A 20,776-nucleotide genomic window follows, 5' to 3' on the forward strand; every position below is an offset into this window, starting at 1 on the left:
GTAAAACGTCTCAGCAAAAGCAGAGGACAGATGCCTTTAAAACCTAGTTCTGCCCTTGGGGGTAGGGGCGAGGGCAGGGGAGAAGGCAGGTAAAAAGAAAACTCACATAGTCATTTCATAGTCACCAATTTACTAACCTACCCAATATGATTTTTAAGTGTGAAATCCTGGTACTTGCAGACAACTTCCCAAAACTTAAACCTAAGCACTTAAATTATTTTAAAAGTACCAAAGAGTGGGTAAAATTTATGTCTCATTTCCATAATCTGCTTTGAAACTTTAAAATGTGTATCCTTCAGATATTACATATCACTTCACCACTGGTACACTGATTCTACAAGTGTCTTCAACATTTTACAAACCTTACCAAAGAATCACTACTGTAAACATGAAAAATTCAAAAGCAAAAGACGGACCAAGAAGTTTACAGATGCCATCTTCCCACATCTACCTGACCTACCCCGCTTTCCACATCGAAATATCTCCTTTAATTACATCTTGCGAATGCGTCGGGGCAGAGGGACCTAGGAACAAATGCATGTCCAACACGGCGACATGACCAGCAGACAGTCTCTCAGCAACCCGGCAGCATCAGGCGAGCGTCTCACCCCTTCCCACGGCACCGATGGGAATTCAGCTTTGGGTTTCGGGCTAACTTAGCAGAAAGGGTTGTGCCATTCACGTGACCAGACCACCACCCTCTCTATTGAGGGAACTTCGTTAACTCAGTGGGAGAGAATGACCAACATGAGTAGGGGTGTGAGGTGTGGGGAAGAAGTCAGAGTCTTATATGCTCATTAGGAACAAAAGAGAACAACAATAGGACAGCTGCTCCGGCCCTGCACAGAAACACACGTGTGGGCGCACACATACACACAGGCAGTCCAAAGACTACTCTTTTTCTTTTTAATTAAATGTGATCACGATTAGGAATGGAATCCTGGCCTCACTGGTTTTTAGCAGTTGCTGTTAAGTCAGAGTCTTGATCGGCCTCCACACACCATTTGCTATTACGTCTTACACACGGGGACTCGATGAATGGGACCATTCTATCTAGAACCACCTATGTAAAGACCTGGTAATAAAATGGAAAGCATTGATCTGAATACTAGGAAATAGTAAAGGGCACTGGTAATCTGAGGTATCTTCCACTTCTAGGACTTGCTGCTGAGTCAATTCTATCCAGTCACTGTGCTGAGCCACTAAGGGAACCACGGGGGGAGTGAACCTGCCAGGAGGGAATGAGCACCAGTGCGAAGGAGCACGCGTGAACACTGCAGCACGGTCCACCGCAGGGGAACTTGTCTAACCGGAAAAGGGAGTTCCCCCCGCCCCCACCTGTTATTTTTTAAATCTTCTTTAGGAAAAGGGGAAGGGGTGATAAAAGAGGAAACAAAGATAGAAAACACCAGGCTCCCCACCTGCCTGCAGACACACAGACACGCTCAGTTAGGGGAGGTAAAAGGAGAAGATGCATTATTGGTACTTGTAGCTGTGGCACCTGTTACTGTGAAGCCTGTAGGAGGCGCTATAGAGCTGTGGCTGGGCTGCAGGTCCTTGGGAATGCCACTGTGAGAACTCAGCTGGTGGCCGAAGGCTGCGCTGAACTGAGGGAGCTGCTGCTTGGGAGAGGTGGAGGCCATTAGCTCAGCGGAGGGCCCCATGCCACTGAAGCTGGTCTGCGGCAGCCCCGGAAGCACGCTGGAGCTGCTGGGGGTCGCGGTGGCGAAGGCAGGCTGTGTGGTCTCTGAGTTCGAAGTGGTGGGTGGCGTGGACAGGGAAGTGGAAAGAAGATGTCCATCTGCGTCGAGAAGGTTGCTAAATGGAGAGTGATCCCCAAGGTTGACAGGGAGATTGCCCCAGTGAGTTCTGGGGTTCACGACTCCTCCAAGTGGCACCTCAAGTTGGGTTGGGAGCAAGTGCTGTGCCATGATGGGCATCTCTGCTGAAAAGGTAGCTGCCATATTATCACCAGAGAAAGATGTTGTGTGGGGAGAGGTGATATGGTCACTGTAGGGAGACGGCACGTGCTCACTGTCATAATGGCTTCCGTGGGGCGAGGAGTGTGAATGATCACTGCTGTATTGCTGTCGTGAGGTGATTAGGTCATCTGCCTTGCTCAGCAGCTGGGCAGGGTGTGGCCTCTGGGAGGCATGGCTGCCATCGTGAAGTCCATGAAACTGTCCTGGGAAGGCTCTCTCCCCAAGTGCACTCTGGCTGATCAGAGTGGCAGAAGTAAGGCCAACGCTGGCTGGGGCAGAGAACTGCCCCTGGATCTGCCCTGCCAGGGGTGTAGGTGGGTTAGACAAGGTAGCAGAGCGGAGCAGGTTCTCATCCAGCTCTAGACTAGAAAAATTATCATGGACTATGCGCCCATTCAACAGCTCCCCCAGGTCCGTGTTCACTTCTCGGCTCAAGGACTGAATTCCTGGTGCTCCAGTACCTGCGGCGAACACCCCTATTCCTCTATCCGACAACTCCTGGCCTGGCACACCGTCTGACTGGGTGAGCACCCCAATGGTACTCAGGCACTCGAGAGAAGTTACAGCCTGCAAGGCCCGTTCAAGCTCCTCGGCCTCTTCGGTCGTTGGGAGGAGGTCTCCATTCTTTCCTAAGCAAACAAAAGTCATGGTGCATCAGCAGAGCTTTCACAGGTCCCACATTTCAAACACCATCCATCTGAAGTATCCCTGACAGTGGCTCTCCAAGAGAGGCCCTGCTGGGAAGAGAAATTTGCAAGGACTAGGCTAGAAGGAAAAATGAAATTTCAAACTCTCCTGGGGCTGGTAGCGCGCCTTCAGTTTATTTATAAATAAACCCTCTTATCAGAGTGTTAGGAAGGAGCTCTGCTGTGGACTCCTCCTGCTGGAGGGGCAGCCGTGCAAGCCCAGGACGTAGAAACTCCCTGCGAGGGCTAGCACAGCACTGGGCACTCGACTCACTTCACAAGCTATCTTATAAGGCTTCCGCACTGCTTTCTACTACTTCCCTCTCATTCTTCATTCTTTTTCCATTTGTAACTAATGTTTGTAATATGGAAGCTGATGGGCCTACCCTGATTTTATTACCAATATTTTTTAAAAATCTATGGTTAGAAGCTTGATTAATTCACCACAAAAATATCCAGCTTTTAATAGTGAAAGAAACAGTCGAAGTGTAAAAGATTCCCCATGAAAACACCAGATAATTGGTGGGATTAAGCCAGTGGTTCTCAAGCTTCTGGCCCTTTAAATACAGTTCCTCATGTTGTGACTCAACCACAAAATTATTTTTGTTGCTACTTCATAACTGTAATGTCGCTACTGTGATGAATCGTAATGTAAATATCTGATATGCAGGGTGGTCTTAGGCGACCACTGTGAAAGTGTCGTTCAACCGCTAAAGGGGTCGCAACCCACAGGTTGAGAACCACTGGATTAAGCAAACTGCTTTGGAAAAGTATATTTCAACTAAAGTACAGGGTAGAGTATTAAAATCAGAACAAGAACTAAATGCCTTCAATAAACTCAAGTTTGAAATGTCTTTGCTCAAAAGTAAACTCAAGTCTGGCCAGTGTGGCTCAGTGGTTGAGTGTATGAACCAGGTTACAGTTCAGTTCCTGGTCAGGGCACATGCCTGTGTTGCAGGGTCAATCCCCAGCAGGGAGGGGAGGGGGAGGGGGGCAGGCAAGTGGCATCCGATCAATGATTCTCTTTCATCATTGATGTTTCTATCTCTCTCTCCCCCGCCCTTCCACTCTCTGAAATCAATAAAAACATATTTAAAACAAATTAACTCGAGTAAAATTACTTCATTTTAAAGGAGTGAAGTTTTAACATGTCTATTGAACTATCCACCTACTAAGTCTATATGAGGTTGAACAAATTGCATAATCCTTACTTTCTGAAAAGGAGAAACTGGCTTATGCAGCTTCATATTCTCTATCTACAGTGGAAGGCATTCTATGTGAGAATGAATATTTCAAACACATCTCAAAAAACTATTTCCCTTTTTACGAACTCATTTTTTAAAATATATTTTTTATTGATTTTAGAGAAGAAGGGAGAGGGGGAGAGAGATAGAAACATTAATGATGAGAGAGAATCATTGATCGGCTGCCTCCTGCACGCCCCCTACTGGGAATCAAGCCTGCAACCCAGGCATGGGCCCTTGACCGGAATCGAATCTGGGACCCTTCAGTGCACAGGCTGACGCTCTATCCCCTGAGCCAAACCAGCTAGGGCTAAAACTCACTTTTCTTGACTAACAATATTGACAATACCTTCAAAAAAATCAAAATCCTGTAAGTCATCAGGCAGCCGTGGCAGGACGTCCGAGAAGTCCTCCTGGTTCAATTCCAAGTCGTGTGGAATGTCAGTGATCTCATTGGCAATGTCATCCGGCAACTCATCAGCACTCAGCTCTGGCGTGGACGGGCTCCTGGGGAAGAGGACAAGGTTGCCCCACCACTCCCCTTGACCTTCACACCATGCCCCCCAGACAGGGTCCTCAAGCAAGAAATCGGGAAAACCTAACTCAAAATGCCTCCTTTCTACTTTAAAAGAAGGAAATTTGAAAGCAAACAGACCTCACCACATATAGTCACATATTTCTACAACCTTTACTCATGTATTGAGACAACCATTTCAAAATAATATTTTTTACTTCAAATTATAATAAATTACAGTTTGGTATATCAAGTGTGTCAATACTTTTTATAGGATTTCAAGTCTGGTCAATATAATAATATTTAAAAGTGAAATAAACAGATAAAACTAAAATGCTTAGCTGAAACAGAAGCCTCATTCATATGGTCAAATGCTTACCCCTGCCAAAACTAATAATGCATCAAATTTCTGATGGAATACTTCTGCTGGGACAGATATGGAATTTCTGTAGAACAGAAAAGTCTAAGAGTAGACAATTAAATCCTCAGTTTCAACATCTGCTCTCTTTGTTTTAAACAAAAGCTTTATTTCAGATATATCCCAATCAGATATTTGGTAAAAGTTGTGCTGAAAACTAAAAAGTTTAGGCTGATGCACCAAATGGTGTATTGTAGCCTAGCTCCAGCACTAGAGAAGTGAATGAACCGAGGTGTCCTGAGAACAATCAGAACCCGTGAACTCGGGCACGTCACTGACCGGATCTGAGAGGCCTCCACTGGCAGTGAGACGCTGGTGGGCATGCTGAGGTTCCCTTGGGGTACTGCAGGGGGAATGGGCTTTTGGGGTCGACGAGGTCCACGCCTTCGCTTCTTCTTGTGTTTTTTGGTAAGTGCAGGAGGCTTGGTTTTTTTCCTGGGTTTCCTCTGCTGCTGGTGCTGAACTTTCCGGGAGCTATCTCCTCTCAAGAAATTATCCTTTGAAATGAATAAAGGGGTATTTTTAAACTGAGATTATTTGGGGAAAATCTAACAGCTACCTAAAAAAAAATACTTATATCTTTTAATATTTTACATAATGCCTAAATACACTAAATACCTAAAATTACGTATAATAAACAAATGAATTAAAAACCCCATTTTTTATATAATGCAAATCAATTCAATATATACATATCATTCTCCCACATTTAAAGACATTGTGATGGGTGCTGTAGCATAAAATATTTTAAAATTTAATTTGCAGTTTCAAAGGACTTACTCTGTCATGGCAAAAACATGAATACATACATAAATACAGTAGAGAAAATTGGGTAATAGTGACATAAACACCTCTGGGAAAACGAAAGAAAAATCAATTACTTTTAGTTTTGTGGGATTAAAAGACAAGTAAAATTTTTAAGTCCTTGGGGTTGAGGGGAAGACCTTTCTAGGCTAAAGAAAATAGCAGAAACCAGTCAAAAAGAACAGTAAATAATTGTGTTTGACTGGTACTTGGGGCATAATGGAGGATGAAGTACAGAAGTAAGCTATAAAGAAGTTTGATACCAGATCATGTATGACTTTGAATACCCTACTAAAGATTTTAAACTTATTTTATAGGCAAAGGGGAATGATTTTTGATGAGAGGAGTAGCACACATGTGCAAACACACATGGTCACAGCTTTCTGTATCGTCACTGTTTGAATTAACGTAAATGCACTACTGGTTTTACATGTAGAGGAAAAACTATTGTGTATGCAGAAAAACACAAAGAGCATCAGGGTATAAATTATTATTAGTGAAGCAAAAACATTCAGTATTGAAGAACTGACCACAATGCCTTTTTTGCAAAGCAAAATCCCAATGAAAAGGGAAAACAACCACCAAGGAGAGGAAGCTGGATCACAGCTGATGTAAGTAGAAAATACTACCTTCCACAGGTCAAATAATCCAGCTGAAAGCAAGAACGATACAGAATCCATGTCTAACAAACCGTAAGTGTAAGAAATGCACTGTGTAGAACCTTTTCTTCCTTGGTGGTACATACAAAAAGTGGTTTTTACAACCACTGTCACCTTCGATTGGATGAGTTCAGCAATAACACAACTAAATAAATAAACAAAGAATAGACAATAGTATTGAAAGAATAGTAACTGCGTTGGCCGGTGTGGCTCAGTTGGTTGAGCAGCATCCCGAGCACCAAAAGATCACTGGCTCTGTTCTCAATCAGGGACCCCTGAAACTGTAGCGTGCTTACAGTGGGCAAGAACTGTTCCCTCAGCATTGTAGTACATATGCTTTAACAATACCTTGCACAGAGCAGAAGAACTCATTAAGTGTCTGATGGGTGAAAACAATAAAAGTGCATGTATTTGAAATGATTGCATAATCAGATAGGTCACTAATTCAGACTCATCTTTCCTCTAAACTATTCTTAATTAATTAAGACTTATAACACTACCATTAACAAAAATAATGATTGTTCAATACAAACACAGCAAGGTTTGGCTTTTGGCCAAAATTTTAACAAATAGCCAAAACATTCAGAGAACTGTATCTAAAACAACAAAAACCTAGAGAAATAAGGCAAAAAGAAGCATGGGAAATCTGCTAGGTATAAGAAAATATAACTTAAGGAGAAGAGAGGTATAGCATAGGAATATATAGTAAATAAAATACCCATATTTAAGAAACTGCTAAAACATTGTTGCTGTTTATAAAGGAGAGTATGAAACTAATTCAATGAGTCAAGACCAGTAATTTTTTTTTAGTAAAATAGAACAGCCTAGCAAATATCAGGTACTAAAAGTATTGTTTCATAAAACTTATTTCTGTGATTCATATACATAGTTTGTACTAAGTCACAAAATACTTCCTTTTATGGAAAGCTATCAAAAGTTTGAAAGCCTCTGCTGCAGAAAATAAAATCTGGACTTACCATTTTTTTGGCATGTTCTTCACACAGGGGTGTCTGGTGTGTGATGTCAAAAACAGGCACAGAGCACTGCTGTCCATCTGCAAACTTGGCCGTGCAGCTTGAGAAGAGCTGCTGAGAGCGGTTCAAGAGGATGTCTGGGGTTTTTTAAGTTAGGAATCAAACACATTGCAACTCTACTTAACTTTTCAATTTTTATGTAAAATTTTCTTCTTTCCTCACTTGTGCTTAGTAAGTATAAATTTTATTATTTATAAAAGCTGAAGAACCAACCCAACTCCTGAGATGGGAAAACAATGGTAGTTTTATCATTATTTATCAGGAGATACGCCTGAAGGAGTCTATTTTGCAACGGGCACCTAAATACTCGTCTCCTTTATGGTCATTCTGATTTCTGTTATTGGGGAAGCAAGGTCATTTCCTTCTTAGCATGCAACCTCCCAGAAGTTCCACTATAATGGTTAAAAATAACAATACTCTCTTATAAGGAAAATTTCCTCAAATATGATACTCACCATGAAGAATAAAAACATCTGAAACTAATACAAAATATTTAATATATACTGTTATTGAAAAAATAAAGAATACAACATAATTAGTTAGCTATAGATATAATTCTAAAAAAAATCTCATCTACCCAAATTTGGATTTTTCACCTCATATTTCCAACACTAAACTCAAACTTACAACTTAAGAAAAACTCCTTTTAAATCAAAACTATACTACTAAATTGGAACATCAGCTCTATAGCACCAACATTTTTTTTAAATTTTTTAAAAAACATATTTTATTGATTTTTTACAGAGAGGAGGGGAGAGGGATATAGGGTTAGAAACATCCATCAGTTGCCTCTGCACACCCCACACAGGGGATGTGCCTGCAACCAAGGTACATGCCCTTGACTGGAATCAAACCTGGGACCCTTCAGTCCACAGGCTGATTGTCTATCCACTGAGCCAAACCAGTCAGGGCCAACATTTTTTTTTTTTTAAATATATATTTTATTGATTTTTTACAGAGAGGAAGGGAGAGAGACAGAGAGCCAGAAACATCGATGAGAGAGAAACATCGATCAGCTGCCTCTTGCACATCTCCCACTGGGGATGTGCCCGCAACCCAGGTACATGCCCTTGACCGGAATCGAACCTGGGACCCTTCAGTCCGCAGGCCGACGCTCTATCCACTGAGCCAAACCGGTTTCGGCCAGGGCCAACATTTTTAAGAATCCATACTTTTAGCCACTAACTACATTTCCCTGAAATTTAGTTTATATCTATTAAGAAAGTATCTTATTTCCCTTATGCTTTTATAGTTAAGACTCTTCATAAGCCTTTACTGCACAGAAACTGCTGCTAAAAAAGTTGTGAAAATACAACCCCAAGAATAGAAAGGAGGGCAAAAGTCAGGTAGTACATTAAGTAACTGTTACCATATAAATTTTTTAAGTGCTACTCTTTTTAAATGTTTAATAAAAGTGAGAGCAATAAGATTTCATAACCAGCCTGAAGCCCTTACTGTAAGTTTTCTTCAAGTATTTTCTGTCTGAAGGTATTTTCTTTCTTAGTGATGTTTACATTTTATTCATTTCAAATCAGCGCTGTACTCAGTACAATTAGCAAACTAAAACCACAGCAAAAGGCACACTGTAAAACTGTATGTTTCTTAGAAGATTAAAAAGAGTTTCTTAATAATATGATTTGATTTTTCCATCAATCAATGTTACAGCTACTTGCTGCAAATTATCTAGAACCATTGGAAGGATTGAAATTCTGTTAACAAAATTTAATCAAGTGACAGCCACTGGAAGAACCCGCTAGTTGCTGTCAATTTTGCTTATTGCAATGTGATTCTAGAATGAACAACTGCAATGATATAAGCAGAAAAAATTACCCGGAGGACATCATGGAAATTAGAAGTCATATAAAAATTATTTTAAATATTAAATAGAGATGTTTACAAAAGTCATTCACTTGGCTTAAGAAAAACTCAGCCCTAGCCAGTTTGGCTCAGTGGATAGAGCATCGGCCTTCAGACTGAAGAGTCCCAGGTTCCGTTCTGGTCAAGGGCACATGCCCGGGTTGCAGGCTCGATCCCCAGGAGGAGCTGATCAATGATTCCCTCTCATCACTGATGTTTGTATCTCTCTCTCCTTCTCCCTTCCTCTCTGAAATCAATAATATATTTAAAAGAAAAAGAATGAAACACTCAGCCCTGAATGAGTCAAGACTTGAATGCACACTCAATTTAGTTTGTAGGATACGTTGGAAACAATGTCTGGTGAATGGAAGGGCCTTGTTAGTGCACTGTTCACCCTTCACCATGCCACTGCATGCTGCTGGTTCCACCTCCCTCAACTTGGTCCGGCTTATGCTAAGGAAGGGAAAAAAAATTAATTTTTAAAAAATGCTTTAAGAATGCAGGACAATTTTTCAACACTATGTTACTATAAAGTAATACCAACATTTTACCTCTTTACATTCACTAAATAAATGTAAACATGGGTTACAATGACCAGTTCCACAGTTTCCCTAATCTACTAACAAAAGAAAAAATCAGTTTTAACTATGCCTATCTGTTTTCTTCTTATTAAAGTGATATTTTGATTCCTTTTACTTCACAAAGAAGATTGTAGAGAAAAGTGATGAAGAACATGAGACTAGATGAATCAGACCTGGTTCTGAAAATCATCTCTCCCTCTTACTAGCTGTGTGACTGTGGCAAGTTACTTAGCCTTACATAAGTCTCAACTGCCTCACCTGTAAAGTAGAGATAAGAAAAGATAACACATCTAAAATACCATCAAATACAGTATGATACCTAATAAGCAGTCAAGCCTACTATCTGAAGACAACCACTACTAAAATTTAGATATAAATTCCTAAAATGTTACATACTATATATATTCAAGGTTATCTGATAATGTAATAACTAAAAAGTGTGAAATAATACTCAATACAGAACGAAGCCTTCTAAATGTGAAAATTATTTAGCTAGTTAAATAAGATGTTTTTATCAATAAAATATTATATAAACATTATAAATCATATTTTCAAAACAATCTAAGGACATTGGGGAATGGCTATATTTTTAAGGGAGAAAAATGGACACATAACTCTTAAGACAATATAGATCTAATTTTGCTTAATTACATACATAAAAATGAAAAAATGTAAAGACAGACATTCATATTATGAAACCATTAAGTCATGTTTTAAAGTAAAAAGGAGGTCATAATTCAGTGTTAAGTGGAAAAAAAGCAAAGAATAAAATACATATAGCATGATCTCAATTTTGCTTTTTAATACAAATAATACATGGCTCACTGGAGATTCACACACACACACACACAGAGAGAGAGAGAGAGAGAGAGAGAGAGAGAGAGAGAGAGAGACTAGAAGGAAATAGAATAAAAATGTTCATAGTGCTCGTTCTGTTTTGTGAATGATGATATTATTATTTATGGAGATTCCCCGCTTAAAAATATTTACTTTATTTTTAAATATATTTTTACTGATTTCAGAGAGGAAGGGAGAGGGAGAGAGATAGAAACATCAATGATGAGAGAGAATCATTGACTGGTTGCCTCCTTTATGGCCACTACTGGGGATTGAGCCCACAAACCAGATATGCGCCCTGACCTGGAATCTAAATGGTGACCCCTTGGTTCATGGATTGACACTCAACCACCTGAGTCACACTGGCCAGGCACTGCCCTTTTTATATATTTTTCACAGTAACACAAGTATCTGCACTATAAACAGTGACTCCCCCCGCCAAGACATCCAGTGTTAATAAAATATTTAAACATACAATGTAGATATTAACAGAAACACATTTCAAATAAAAAATTTTTTAAAATAAAAAATGTAAAATGCCACTTTCATAGTAAAAACTATGAATATTACTTTTAAATGACATACAAAATTTCTAGGCATTGTATTTTTTTTAAAGATAGGTAACATTCTCTTATGCTTTACTGAATAAATTCTAATCAAACTCTAGAAAAATACAGTAATGCTTTAATTTTTTTTTAATTCTCACAGGAGAGCATGCTTAGAGAGAGGAAGGGGGAGAGAGAGACAGAAAGAGACAGACAGGCATCAAAGTGAGAGAGACATCGATCAGCTCCCTTCTGGTCTGTGCCCTGACAGGGTTCGATTGAACCTACAACCCCCAGCTGGGCAGTAATGCTTTAATTTTAATGTCGGCTCATGCAGTATTATTTTGCCATCCATGTAGAACCATATTTGAGCAACAAAACCAAAATACAATGCATAAATATTTCAGACTTAAGTGCCCACAGCCCATCGTGTCCAGCTATCTTCTCACAAAGTACAAAAAAGAGAGGACAGGTTCCTTAGAAGTGGGCGCTGCGCACGGCTCTGACCTGGTTCGGTGGCACGCAGCTCTCTGCAGTTCTTGGATTAGCTGGCCAGCGCACTCTGGTTCTCGACTGGCCGCCTGCAGCAAGGCTTTCCTAAACGTGTGCCGGCATTTCTTTTGACGGGATTCTGCCCGCTCCAGGCGGCAGAGGTGCTTATATTTCTGCTGAAAGTAAGTGCAAAGTTGGGTCACCCTGGAGCTCCTACTCTCCGTGTCATCGTCATCTGACCTGGAAGGTGCAAAGAGAGAAGTGAAAACCTGATTACCTGTGAGGCTCCTTTTAGAAAAGGGAAACGCGGGGAGGAAGGATAGCTGGATGCACAGGGTTAAAATTTGTGCCATGTGAACACATACTTAACAAAATTAGTGGAAGAGAATTCCAGCAGAGCTGAAAATAAGCACAATATTTCAACAATAAGGCAGGCAACAGAGGCAACCCAATGCTTTAAGCTTAACCTTCTCAGCATATCAGAATTAAACAGTGCTCTGGGTCTTCTAAACTCTTAGGAAGAATATATTACTTACCTTTACTTAATAAAAAGTCTCAGTAAGTGGCATGACAGCTATGAGGAAACAGCATAATTTCGTAAGATAGGTCATACCAGAAATAGAGCCGTGAATTCTAACAGCACATTATCAAAGAGCTGCCCCTTTAGACACACTGGCTTTTCTTGCTAAACACACAAAAAAATTTATTGTAGGGATTACAATCATTCTACAGAATTTTTTTTAACCACAGGAGATATCCTACACATTTCATACACCAGGTTTTCTTCTGTCTTTATGCTAATGTCACTGATTGGGAGCACTCCATTGAAAAGGATGCTAAGGGCACATCCAGACTCCATGAGAAAGAGTGGTCAGTCGGCAATGTCCACTACCCACCAGGTTAGAAAGGGCACCTTTCTATCTCACTTTTTACTGTTAGAAATAAGGCACACTAGGCTTGGAAATGGACCATGTTAATTATTTTCTCTTCAATTGTAACATAAATAAATAGCACCCATGTGACCCTACAAACAAAATGCTATCTTACTCATCTTCTGTAAATCATTGCTTGGTTTCTCTTCTCGAGCGGCATCCCTCCCTTTTCCTTCAGAATAGCCCATTAACAGGCTGTCGGCCAAATTCCATTTAGTGTATGTCCTAAGAAACATGTTCCCTTCAGTGTACACTCTCTACAGGTATACCAATTGAAGGCTTTTACTTCAACCTTTTCATTTATTCAGCATTCAACAGTTACTGTATGTCTACTACGCTAAGTACCATAGAGGAGAAACAAAACATTGTGGAGTTTGCAATGTAATTTAGATAAGATAAATGCATCCCAAAGTTAAACAATTCAAGAGGATAGACTCAGTACCTGAAACTGTGGGGCAGTCAGGCCAATGATTCAAACATCTGACCTCAAATTTGAAAAGTCTAACTGCTCTTTAAAATGTCAGATTCCCAAGACCTTCCTCAGACCAAAACCAGAGTTTCCATGGGATGGGGCCCAGGAATCTTTATTATGAACTAGAGGCCCGATGCATGAAAATTCATGCACTGGAGGGGGATCCCTCAGCCCAGCCTGCCCCCCCTCACAGTCTGGGAGCCCTCAGGAGCAGGAGGTGACCCAGCGATCAGGGGAAGGCAATGCCCCCATCACACCTCTGCTGCTGCCACTGCCAGCAGCACAAGCCTCGGCCAGCCCTGGTTACCTGAGCCTCGGGCGGCCCTGGCGGGTGGGGGGCTGAGGAGACTGGGGGACTCTGGAAGCAGGCGCGTGGCAGGGCTGAGGGGACTGCCCTGCCATCTTTGAGGGCGGGGCAGTCAATTAGCATATTCCCTCCTTATTGGCTGTGGGTGCCACCATCTTTGAGGGCGGGGCAGTCAATTAGCATATTCCCTCCTTATTGGCTGTGGGCGTCACCATCTTTTGCAATGGTGTGAGGGTCAATTAGCATATCCCTCTTTATTAGATAGACTAGAGGCCCGGTGCACAAAAATTTGTGCACTCAGGGGGGTCCCTCAGCCCGGCCTGTGCCCTCTCGCAGTTTGGGACCCCTTGGGAGATAACGACCTGCTGGCTTAGGCCTGCTCCTGGGTGGCAGAGGGCAGGCCCAATCCCTAGGTGCAGCCCCTGGTCGGGCTCAGAGCAGGACCGATTGGGGAGTTGGGGCGCCACCCCCTGTCATGCACAGAGCAGGGCGATCAGGAGGTTGTGATTCCACCCTCAGTCACGCTCAGGGTAGGGCCGATTGGGGGGTTGGGGCACTGTCCCCTGTCACACTCAAGGCAGGGTCGATGGGGAGGTTGCGGCGCCACCCCCTGTCATGCACAGAGCAGGGCCAATCAGGAGGTTGGGGCACTGCCCCCTGTCACTCACAGAGCAGGGCCCATCAGGAGGTTGGGGAGCCACCCTCTATCACCCACAGAGCAGGGCCGAGCAGGGTGTTGGGGCGCCGCCACTCTCACACTCAGGGCAGGGCCGATGGGGAGGTTATGGCTCTACCCCGTCACACACAGAGCACGGCCCGTGGTGAGGGGGGTTGGGGTGCCGCACCCTGTCACACACAGAGCCACAGGGCAATCAGGGGGTTGGGGAGCTCCCCCCTATCAGGCACAGAGCAGGGCTGATCAGGGGGTTGGGGCGACTTCCCCTGTCACGAACAGAGTAGGGTGGATAGGGAGGTGGTGGCCCCGCCCCCTGTCACACACAGAGCCACAGGGTGATCAGGGGGTTTGGGCGCTGCCCCGTCATGCTGATCCCGGTGCTGGGAGGCATATTACCCTTTTACTATATAGCATAGAGGCCTGGTGCACGGGTAGGGGCCGGCTGGTTTGCCCTGAAGGGTGTCCTGGATCAGGGTGGGGGTCCCCACTGGGGTGCCTGTCCAACCTGGGTGAGGGGATGATGGCTGCTTGCAGCTGGTCACACATCCTTCAGGATGGGGGTCCCCACTGGGGTGCCTGGCCAGCCTGGGTGAGGGGATGATGGCTGTTTGCAGCTGGTCACACACCCTTCAGGGTGGGGGTCCCCAATGGGGTGCCTGGCCAGTCTGGGTGAGGGGCTGACGGCTGTTTTCAGGCTGGCGGGTGACTGAAGCTCCCAACAGCTCCTTTTTTCTTTTTTCTTTTTTTTATTCTGGGCCAGCTTTAGCTTTGAGGCTTGGCTCCAGCTCTTAGGCCTCCGCTGCTGAAAGTAGGTTTCTGGGGTTTTGTTTAGCTTCTATATTTGTTACATAGTTGCTTAGAGTTGCAGCTCAGAGGCCTGCAGCGGCAGGCGGGGAACGTTGGAGTCCTCCATCACTGAAGCAAGCAAGCCTCATGTTAGTTTCAAGCTGCCGGCCGCCATCTTAGCCGGCACTTAATTTGCATATCGCCTTGATTAGCCAATGGGAACGGTAGCGGTCGTACGCCAATTACCATGTTTCTCTTTTATTAGATAGGATTGTTGCCCCAAGTCCCACAGCAAGTGTCAATTTGGGAGTTGTATCAGAGCCCTAAGGGCTGTATCATTAATGCTAAGTCACAACAGTAAGTAACATAAGAGAGGCATAGATAAAGTGCTATTAGTGTTCACTAGAAGGTTTGCTGGATAAAAGAAAGGCTTTGCAGAGGAGATGACAACAGAACCGAAGCTTGAAGAAAAGGCAGAATTTGAAGATAAGACACAAAAGGTACCTCACAAGGATAAAACAATATAGGCCAAGATACAGAGATGGACAGGATGGAGAACAGCAAGTAGCTTGGTTTGGCTAAAGTGTGGGGTTTGTAGGAGAGTGATGGTAGGTAAGGTAAACTTTCTACACCTGAAGACGAGATTAAAGAGTTGAACCTTTTATTCCAAGGCAGTGAAGAACCATGTAGATTTTTAAGAAAATAGGTCACAGTAAGAGCTGTGCATGAGCAGGATTACACCATCAGCAGATGTGAGTGGAGGAACAGACAGAAGAAGAGAACAGTGAGGAAATTGTTATAAAACTCCAGGTAAGAGATAACAGGGAGCCACACCATAGTGGCAACAGCAGAACTGGAGAGGATGAGGTGTAACAACGGGGCAAGGGAAATGGAAGGGACAATAATCACTCAGCAGTTTCCACCAGCAACGACCAGGGAACAGGAGCAAGAGCAGATTTGGGGCAAAAAATAAATTCCGTTTCAGACCCAGCGAATTTCAAGTAGAGCTGAGAGGTATGAGAGGGAGCGGTGGCAAAACCGTTGGAAATGATAAACTGGAGCGCACTTAGGGATGAGATACAGATTTCAGAGTCAACAACTAACAATTGAAAGGCATGGGAGTGACTAAAGTAAAAAGCCAGAGATAACAGAATGAAATAGACATATAAGGGCCATTATCATCAAAGAATTAACTCAATTTGGTGACTGGATATGAAGGATAAGAAAGTCACCAAGGACTCAGTGACTTTGAATCTGTATAACTAGAAGGATGGATGTGCCATTAATAGAAAAAGAAAAGAGAGGAGAAACAGCAAGTCCTAGAGGAAGTAAAGCCAGTGGGTAAGCACTTGCCAAAACTGCTGTTTGAAAAGACTATTACTGCAGGGAGGACTGGCCTAGATCAGTGGTTCTCAGGTGATGGCGGAAAGATGCATCGGCTGCCACATCTTCACAGAAGTGTTCAGAGCTTACTCATAATTCCCACATGACCAGAGTAGGTCCACAGATCATCCCTAAAATGGTCCTAAACTAGAAAATCTCCAACTTGCTTCCCACTTCTAAGATGCTATGACATTAATATCACACACTTGGGTTTGCTAATGAAGAGTAGCAAACTGGGAAGGGAAGGGCCAGTTCCCATCATTTACCAGCAGTGGAAAGGCCTGGCACCTAGAGGATTCTCAAGGTATGCTACTTTCCTTCCTTCAAGGAAATGAGAGATATAGCTGGCTGGCTTGCCTATCCCTGAGGTTAAAAGGATGAAAAGAAATGACATATGTAAGATCACAATGTAAGTACAGGCATTACAATTATTTAAATGCTAATAACTCCAAATACAGAGCAGTAAATTCCAAACCTGGTTTCCTAAGACTTCCAGCTTACCTATAATCTCAAGGCATGGCATGAAATTCCTCAAGTAAAATTCTTTTTACTTTACTTTTTAAAAACAACAAAAGAGCAAAAAGGTAACATCTGATAAAAATAGGGGAGTCAAAAAAAGGCACTACATATTGAGGAAAATAATGAGTTTAATTTTAGAAATACTGAATTAGGGTATGGCAGAATATTTAATAAGAAATATCTGATCAGGAGTTCTAACTCAAAAGAAAGGTCAGACCTGAGAAAAAAATCTGGGAGTTGTTCACATACAGGTAACAGTTGAAACAAAAAAAGGAGTAAAAGACTTACGGCAATATGGCAACTGAGATATTCTAAGGGACCCAAAGCAACTACATACAGGATAAGATAGGCTTATGGATGCATTTTTGGTCTCAAAGGAAATAGACTAAATCTCTTTCTGAACTGCCTGGTCAAAAAACAAACCTGAAGACAGCAATAGAAACTTTCTAAAATGAAACAGAGAGAGGAAAAAATACTGGGGGAGAATGAGCAGGACATCAGTAAGTTAGAGATAATTTCCAGCAGCCTAAAATATGTGTAACTAGAGTTTCTCAAATAGAAGGGGGAAGAAAAATAATTGAAGAAAACTTGGCCAAAATTTTTCCAAATCTGATAAGACTTCTAAAACTACAGATCCAAAAGCTCAGTTGTACTTCTATCTGAAAGAATTGCTAATGGTAAGGAAACAGTTTTGAATGACATCTAAAATGGAACATCAGGAGAGGGAGAAGAAACATGGCATTTTCCAATAGTGTGTAGGCGATAGGGAGGGCAAGGACAAATAAGTGGGAAATAAGTCCCAGGGCTGCAAAGGGATGCCTCAGACTCTAGGTTAAGGACACTGACCATTAATAAACCTAACGAACTCTTTTTGCTCTAATTCCATGCCCAAGTAAGCGTCTGATTGCATTTTGCTTCTTATGTAGTTCTGCTTAGAGAACATCTGTACTACTTACAGATTATATGTCTCACTGTAAACTGGTTATTTTGGTTTAGACGTCAGTGTCTAGTGAATCAGTTCCCTAAGCTTCATCTCCTCTGGGTGTACTTACAAATCACATTTTGAAGTCTATATGTATGTCCACTCAATGAAACTGCAAAATTCTACGAGTTGACCTGAGGCAGATAGCTGCTTTCCTCTCCATCTCACTGAATATCTAGTCAAACCACAGTACTCTTCAAAAAAAATAATTAGCTGAGCTTGTGAGTTATCCTTTGGCCCTATAAATAAGGATGTATCTCAGTACCATCACACTGCACCAGGTGAATTCCTCTGACTCTAAGGCAGTCCCCTAGAAAACAACAGCACTGGCTTCCTCACTATCACTGAAGGAGCTGTGCATTAATCTACAGCTTCCCAGTAAGGTAGATACCAAGAACCTTTCATGAGATTATCTTGAAAAACATGTTGGCACATTAGAAATATTCAGTGCATTAAATATTAAAGAATAGGTAAATCTTGCAGAAGACAGAGGTGACGTCAAAAACACTATTTCCAGCCTTGCCAGTGTTGCTCAGTGGTTGAGCATTGACTCAGGAACCAAGAAGTCACTGGTTAGATTCCCAGTAAAGGCACATGCCTGGGTTGCAGGCTTGATCCCTAGTAAGGGGTGTGCAGGAGGCAGCTGATTGAGGTTTTTCTCTCAATGTTTCTATCTCTCCCTCTCAAAATAAATAAATAAATAAATAAATAAATAAATAAATAAATAAATAAATAAAAACTTTCTTTTTTTAAAGCACTATTTCCAGATACTATGGGGATAGGGCCAACAAAGATAAGGAGAACTCAAAGAATGGGACTTCCAAGTAGCCTTGGGTTGGGACCACAGGCAAGTTCCTTAACCTAGCTGGGTCCTGATTTCCTCTTCTGTAAAATGAGGAAATGGGCTCAGATAAATCACTAAGGTCCCTTTCAATTCAAAATTCTATTACAATTATTTCCCTCAGTGATAACTGGGAAAGGTACAGAAACAAGTTAACTAAGAAAACTTAAGAGTAACTTTCCTCAAACAATATAGTATATTTCTCTCCAGGTAGAATCTATTTTCTCTCTCTTACAATAAAACTAAATCCAGTAAGTTTTTCAAAAATTGCACACATAGGAAAGAATCCATTGGCTACAGTGGTCACTGAAGAATAAAAACGAAAAGGAAGACTTACGTGTGTCTTTCATATCTGAGGGTTTCTCGGATGGACCATGCAACCTGATATGGCGAGGCCTGCTCCGAGTCCTCCAGTTCCTCTCCACTCTCTTCAGACCAGTCCAACCCTGGACAGGAAAGATTATTGCAAGTGAGAAAAAATTTACTTTTATTTAAAATTTAGATAAAAAGAAACCTGAAATATGTGACCTAACATCAATAGCAAGTGCTACCACAGTCTGAATAAGTGCCTCCTGGTGAGTGTCATCGCTACCTGACAAAGACAGTAATAATGAATGTATGACATACATTCAGGCCTAAAATAATGACGTTATTGCAAAAAGGCTATAGTCCAAGGATGGACTTTTTTTGTTTTTGTGCCCCCCCCCCCCAATTTGTTTACATTCAATATTATTTTGTATTAGTTTCAGGTGTATAGCATAGCGGTTAGATAATCATATACTTTACAAAGTGTTTCCTTCAGTATTTCCTGTACCCACATGACACCATACATTATTATTAATTATTAGCTATCTTCCCTATGCTGTATTTATATCCCTGTGACTATTCTGTAACTAACAAATTGGATTTCTTAATTCCTTCACTCAGTCCCCCAACACCCTCCCCTCTGCCTACCATCAGTCTCTTGTCTGTGTTTATGAGTCTGTTTCAATTTTGTTCTTTAGATTCCACCTATAAGTGAAATCATATGGTATTTGTCTTTCTCTGGCTGACTTATTTCACTTAGCATAATAACCTCTAAGTCTACCCATACTGTTAGATTTCATTATTTTTTACGGATGAACTTCTTTTATCAGACATTTCACAAATGGAGCAGAAACAACACAAGCAAAGAAAGTTCAAGTAAAAAAAAAGGGTAGACTTTCATAAGTATCAAAATATTATTCACCTAAAATGTCAGAAAAGCAAAACATATTCAAAACGGTGAGAAAAGAAGTTCAGGCAAGAAAAAAGTCAGAAGGTGCCAGTGAAGTCACTCTGACATCAACAAGGACCCTAGAAAGAATTGTCAAAAGTAAAGACATTCCATCCCCTTCCCAACACGAGTGGAGGAAAGGATTCATCGAGCAGGCAGGGCCATTCCCTGGCTCCTGCCTTCCATAGGAAGAGGAAAGAGCAGGGTGGCTTGGGTTTCTTTGAATTTTTTAAACAACAGCTGCCCCATTTAGTGTTCTATTTTGAAAAACAAATTTATAGGGAAAAGTACAGAAATATAGTATGAACAATGCTTACTTATTTTGTTAAATGCTATTGTTTTTAATGATTGGATAATTGTTAGCTTCCAACAGAAAGGTTTTACCTGTTTAAAAGTTGTATAAATACTGACAATGATGAGCCTAAAATATGCCAGCATGTGAGACTACATTACTTTAATATACTCATGCTGCTGTTAGACTTTAATTAGATAACCAGTATTCTACATCTTCCTTCTTGAGACTGTCAAAAATCATTAAAGTTATATTTAAAAGGACTTCACAGATTTCTTCCATAATTTAAATCTTTTTTTAAAATTGATTTAGAGAGAGAAAGGTGAAGGGAGAAGAGAGAGAGAAAAACATAGATTGGCTGCCTCCTGCACACCCACTACTGGGGTTTGAGCGTGCAACCCAGGAATATGCCTTGACCAGGAATTGAATCATCAATCCTTAGGTGCATAGGACCACACTCAGTCAACTGAGCCACACCAGTCAGGGCTTCTTACATAATTTAAATAAGTTTACATGTGATAAGTAGAGAAATTAAGATAAAGTTAACGGAAATGCAAACTTTAAATCAGTGGTTCTCATCAACCTTCCAAATGCCGCGACCCTTTAATACAGTTCCTCATGTTGTGGTGACCCCCAGCCATAAAATTATTTCCGTTGCTACTTCATAACTGTAATTTT

The 20,776-nt window shown here is 41.7% G+C and overlaps 1 protein-coding gene across 1 annotated transcript in view; it reads right to left on the reverse strand.

Annotated features, from left to right (window-relative positions):
* Window positions 1–908: 908 nt before the first annotated feature.
* INO80D (INO80 complex subunit D) overlaps window positions 909–20,776 on the reverse strand; it is a 49,613-nt gene continuing 29,745 nt past the window's right edge. The window contains exons 6-12 of the mRNA XM_081095486.1: window positions 18,889–18,997; window positions 11,669–11,893; window positions 9,542–9,651; window positions 7,285–7,418; window positions 5,124–5,341; window positions 4,262–4,419; window positions 909–2,611 (exon numbers count right to left, since the gene is read on the reverse strand). Coding sequence (XP_080951612.1) covers window positions 1,446–2,611; window positions 4,262–4,419; window positions 5,124–5,341; window positions 7,285–7,418; window positions 9,542–9,651; window positions 11,669–11,893; window positions 18,889–18,997 — 2,120 coding nt within the window. The 3' untranslated portion in view covers window positions 909–1,445. The remainder of the gene's footprint in view (window positions 2,612–4,261; window positions 4,420–5,123; window positions 5,342–7,284; window positions 7,419–9,541; window positions 9,652–11,668; window positions 11,894–18,888; window positions 18,998–20,776) is intronic.

Source organism: Myotis nattereri (genome assembly GCF_964212035.1).
Source record: "Myotis nattereri genome assembly, chromosome: 7".
NCBI lineage: Eukaryota > Metazoa > Chordata > Mammalia > Chiroptera > Vespertilionidae > Myotis > Myotis nattereri.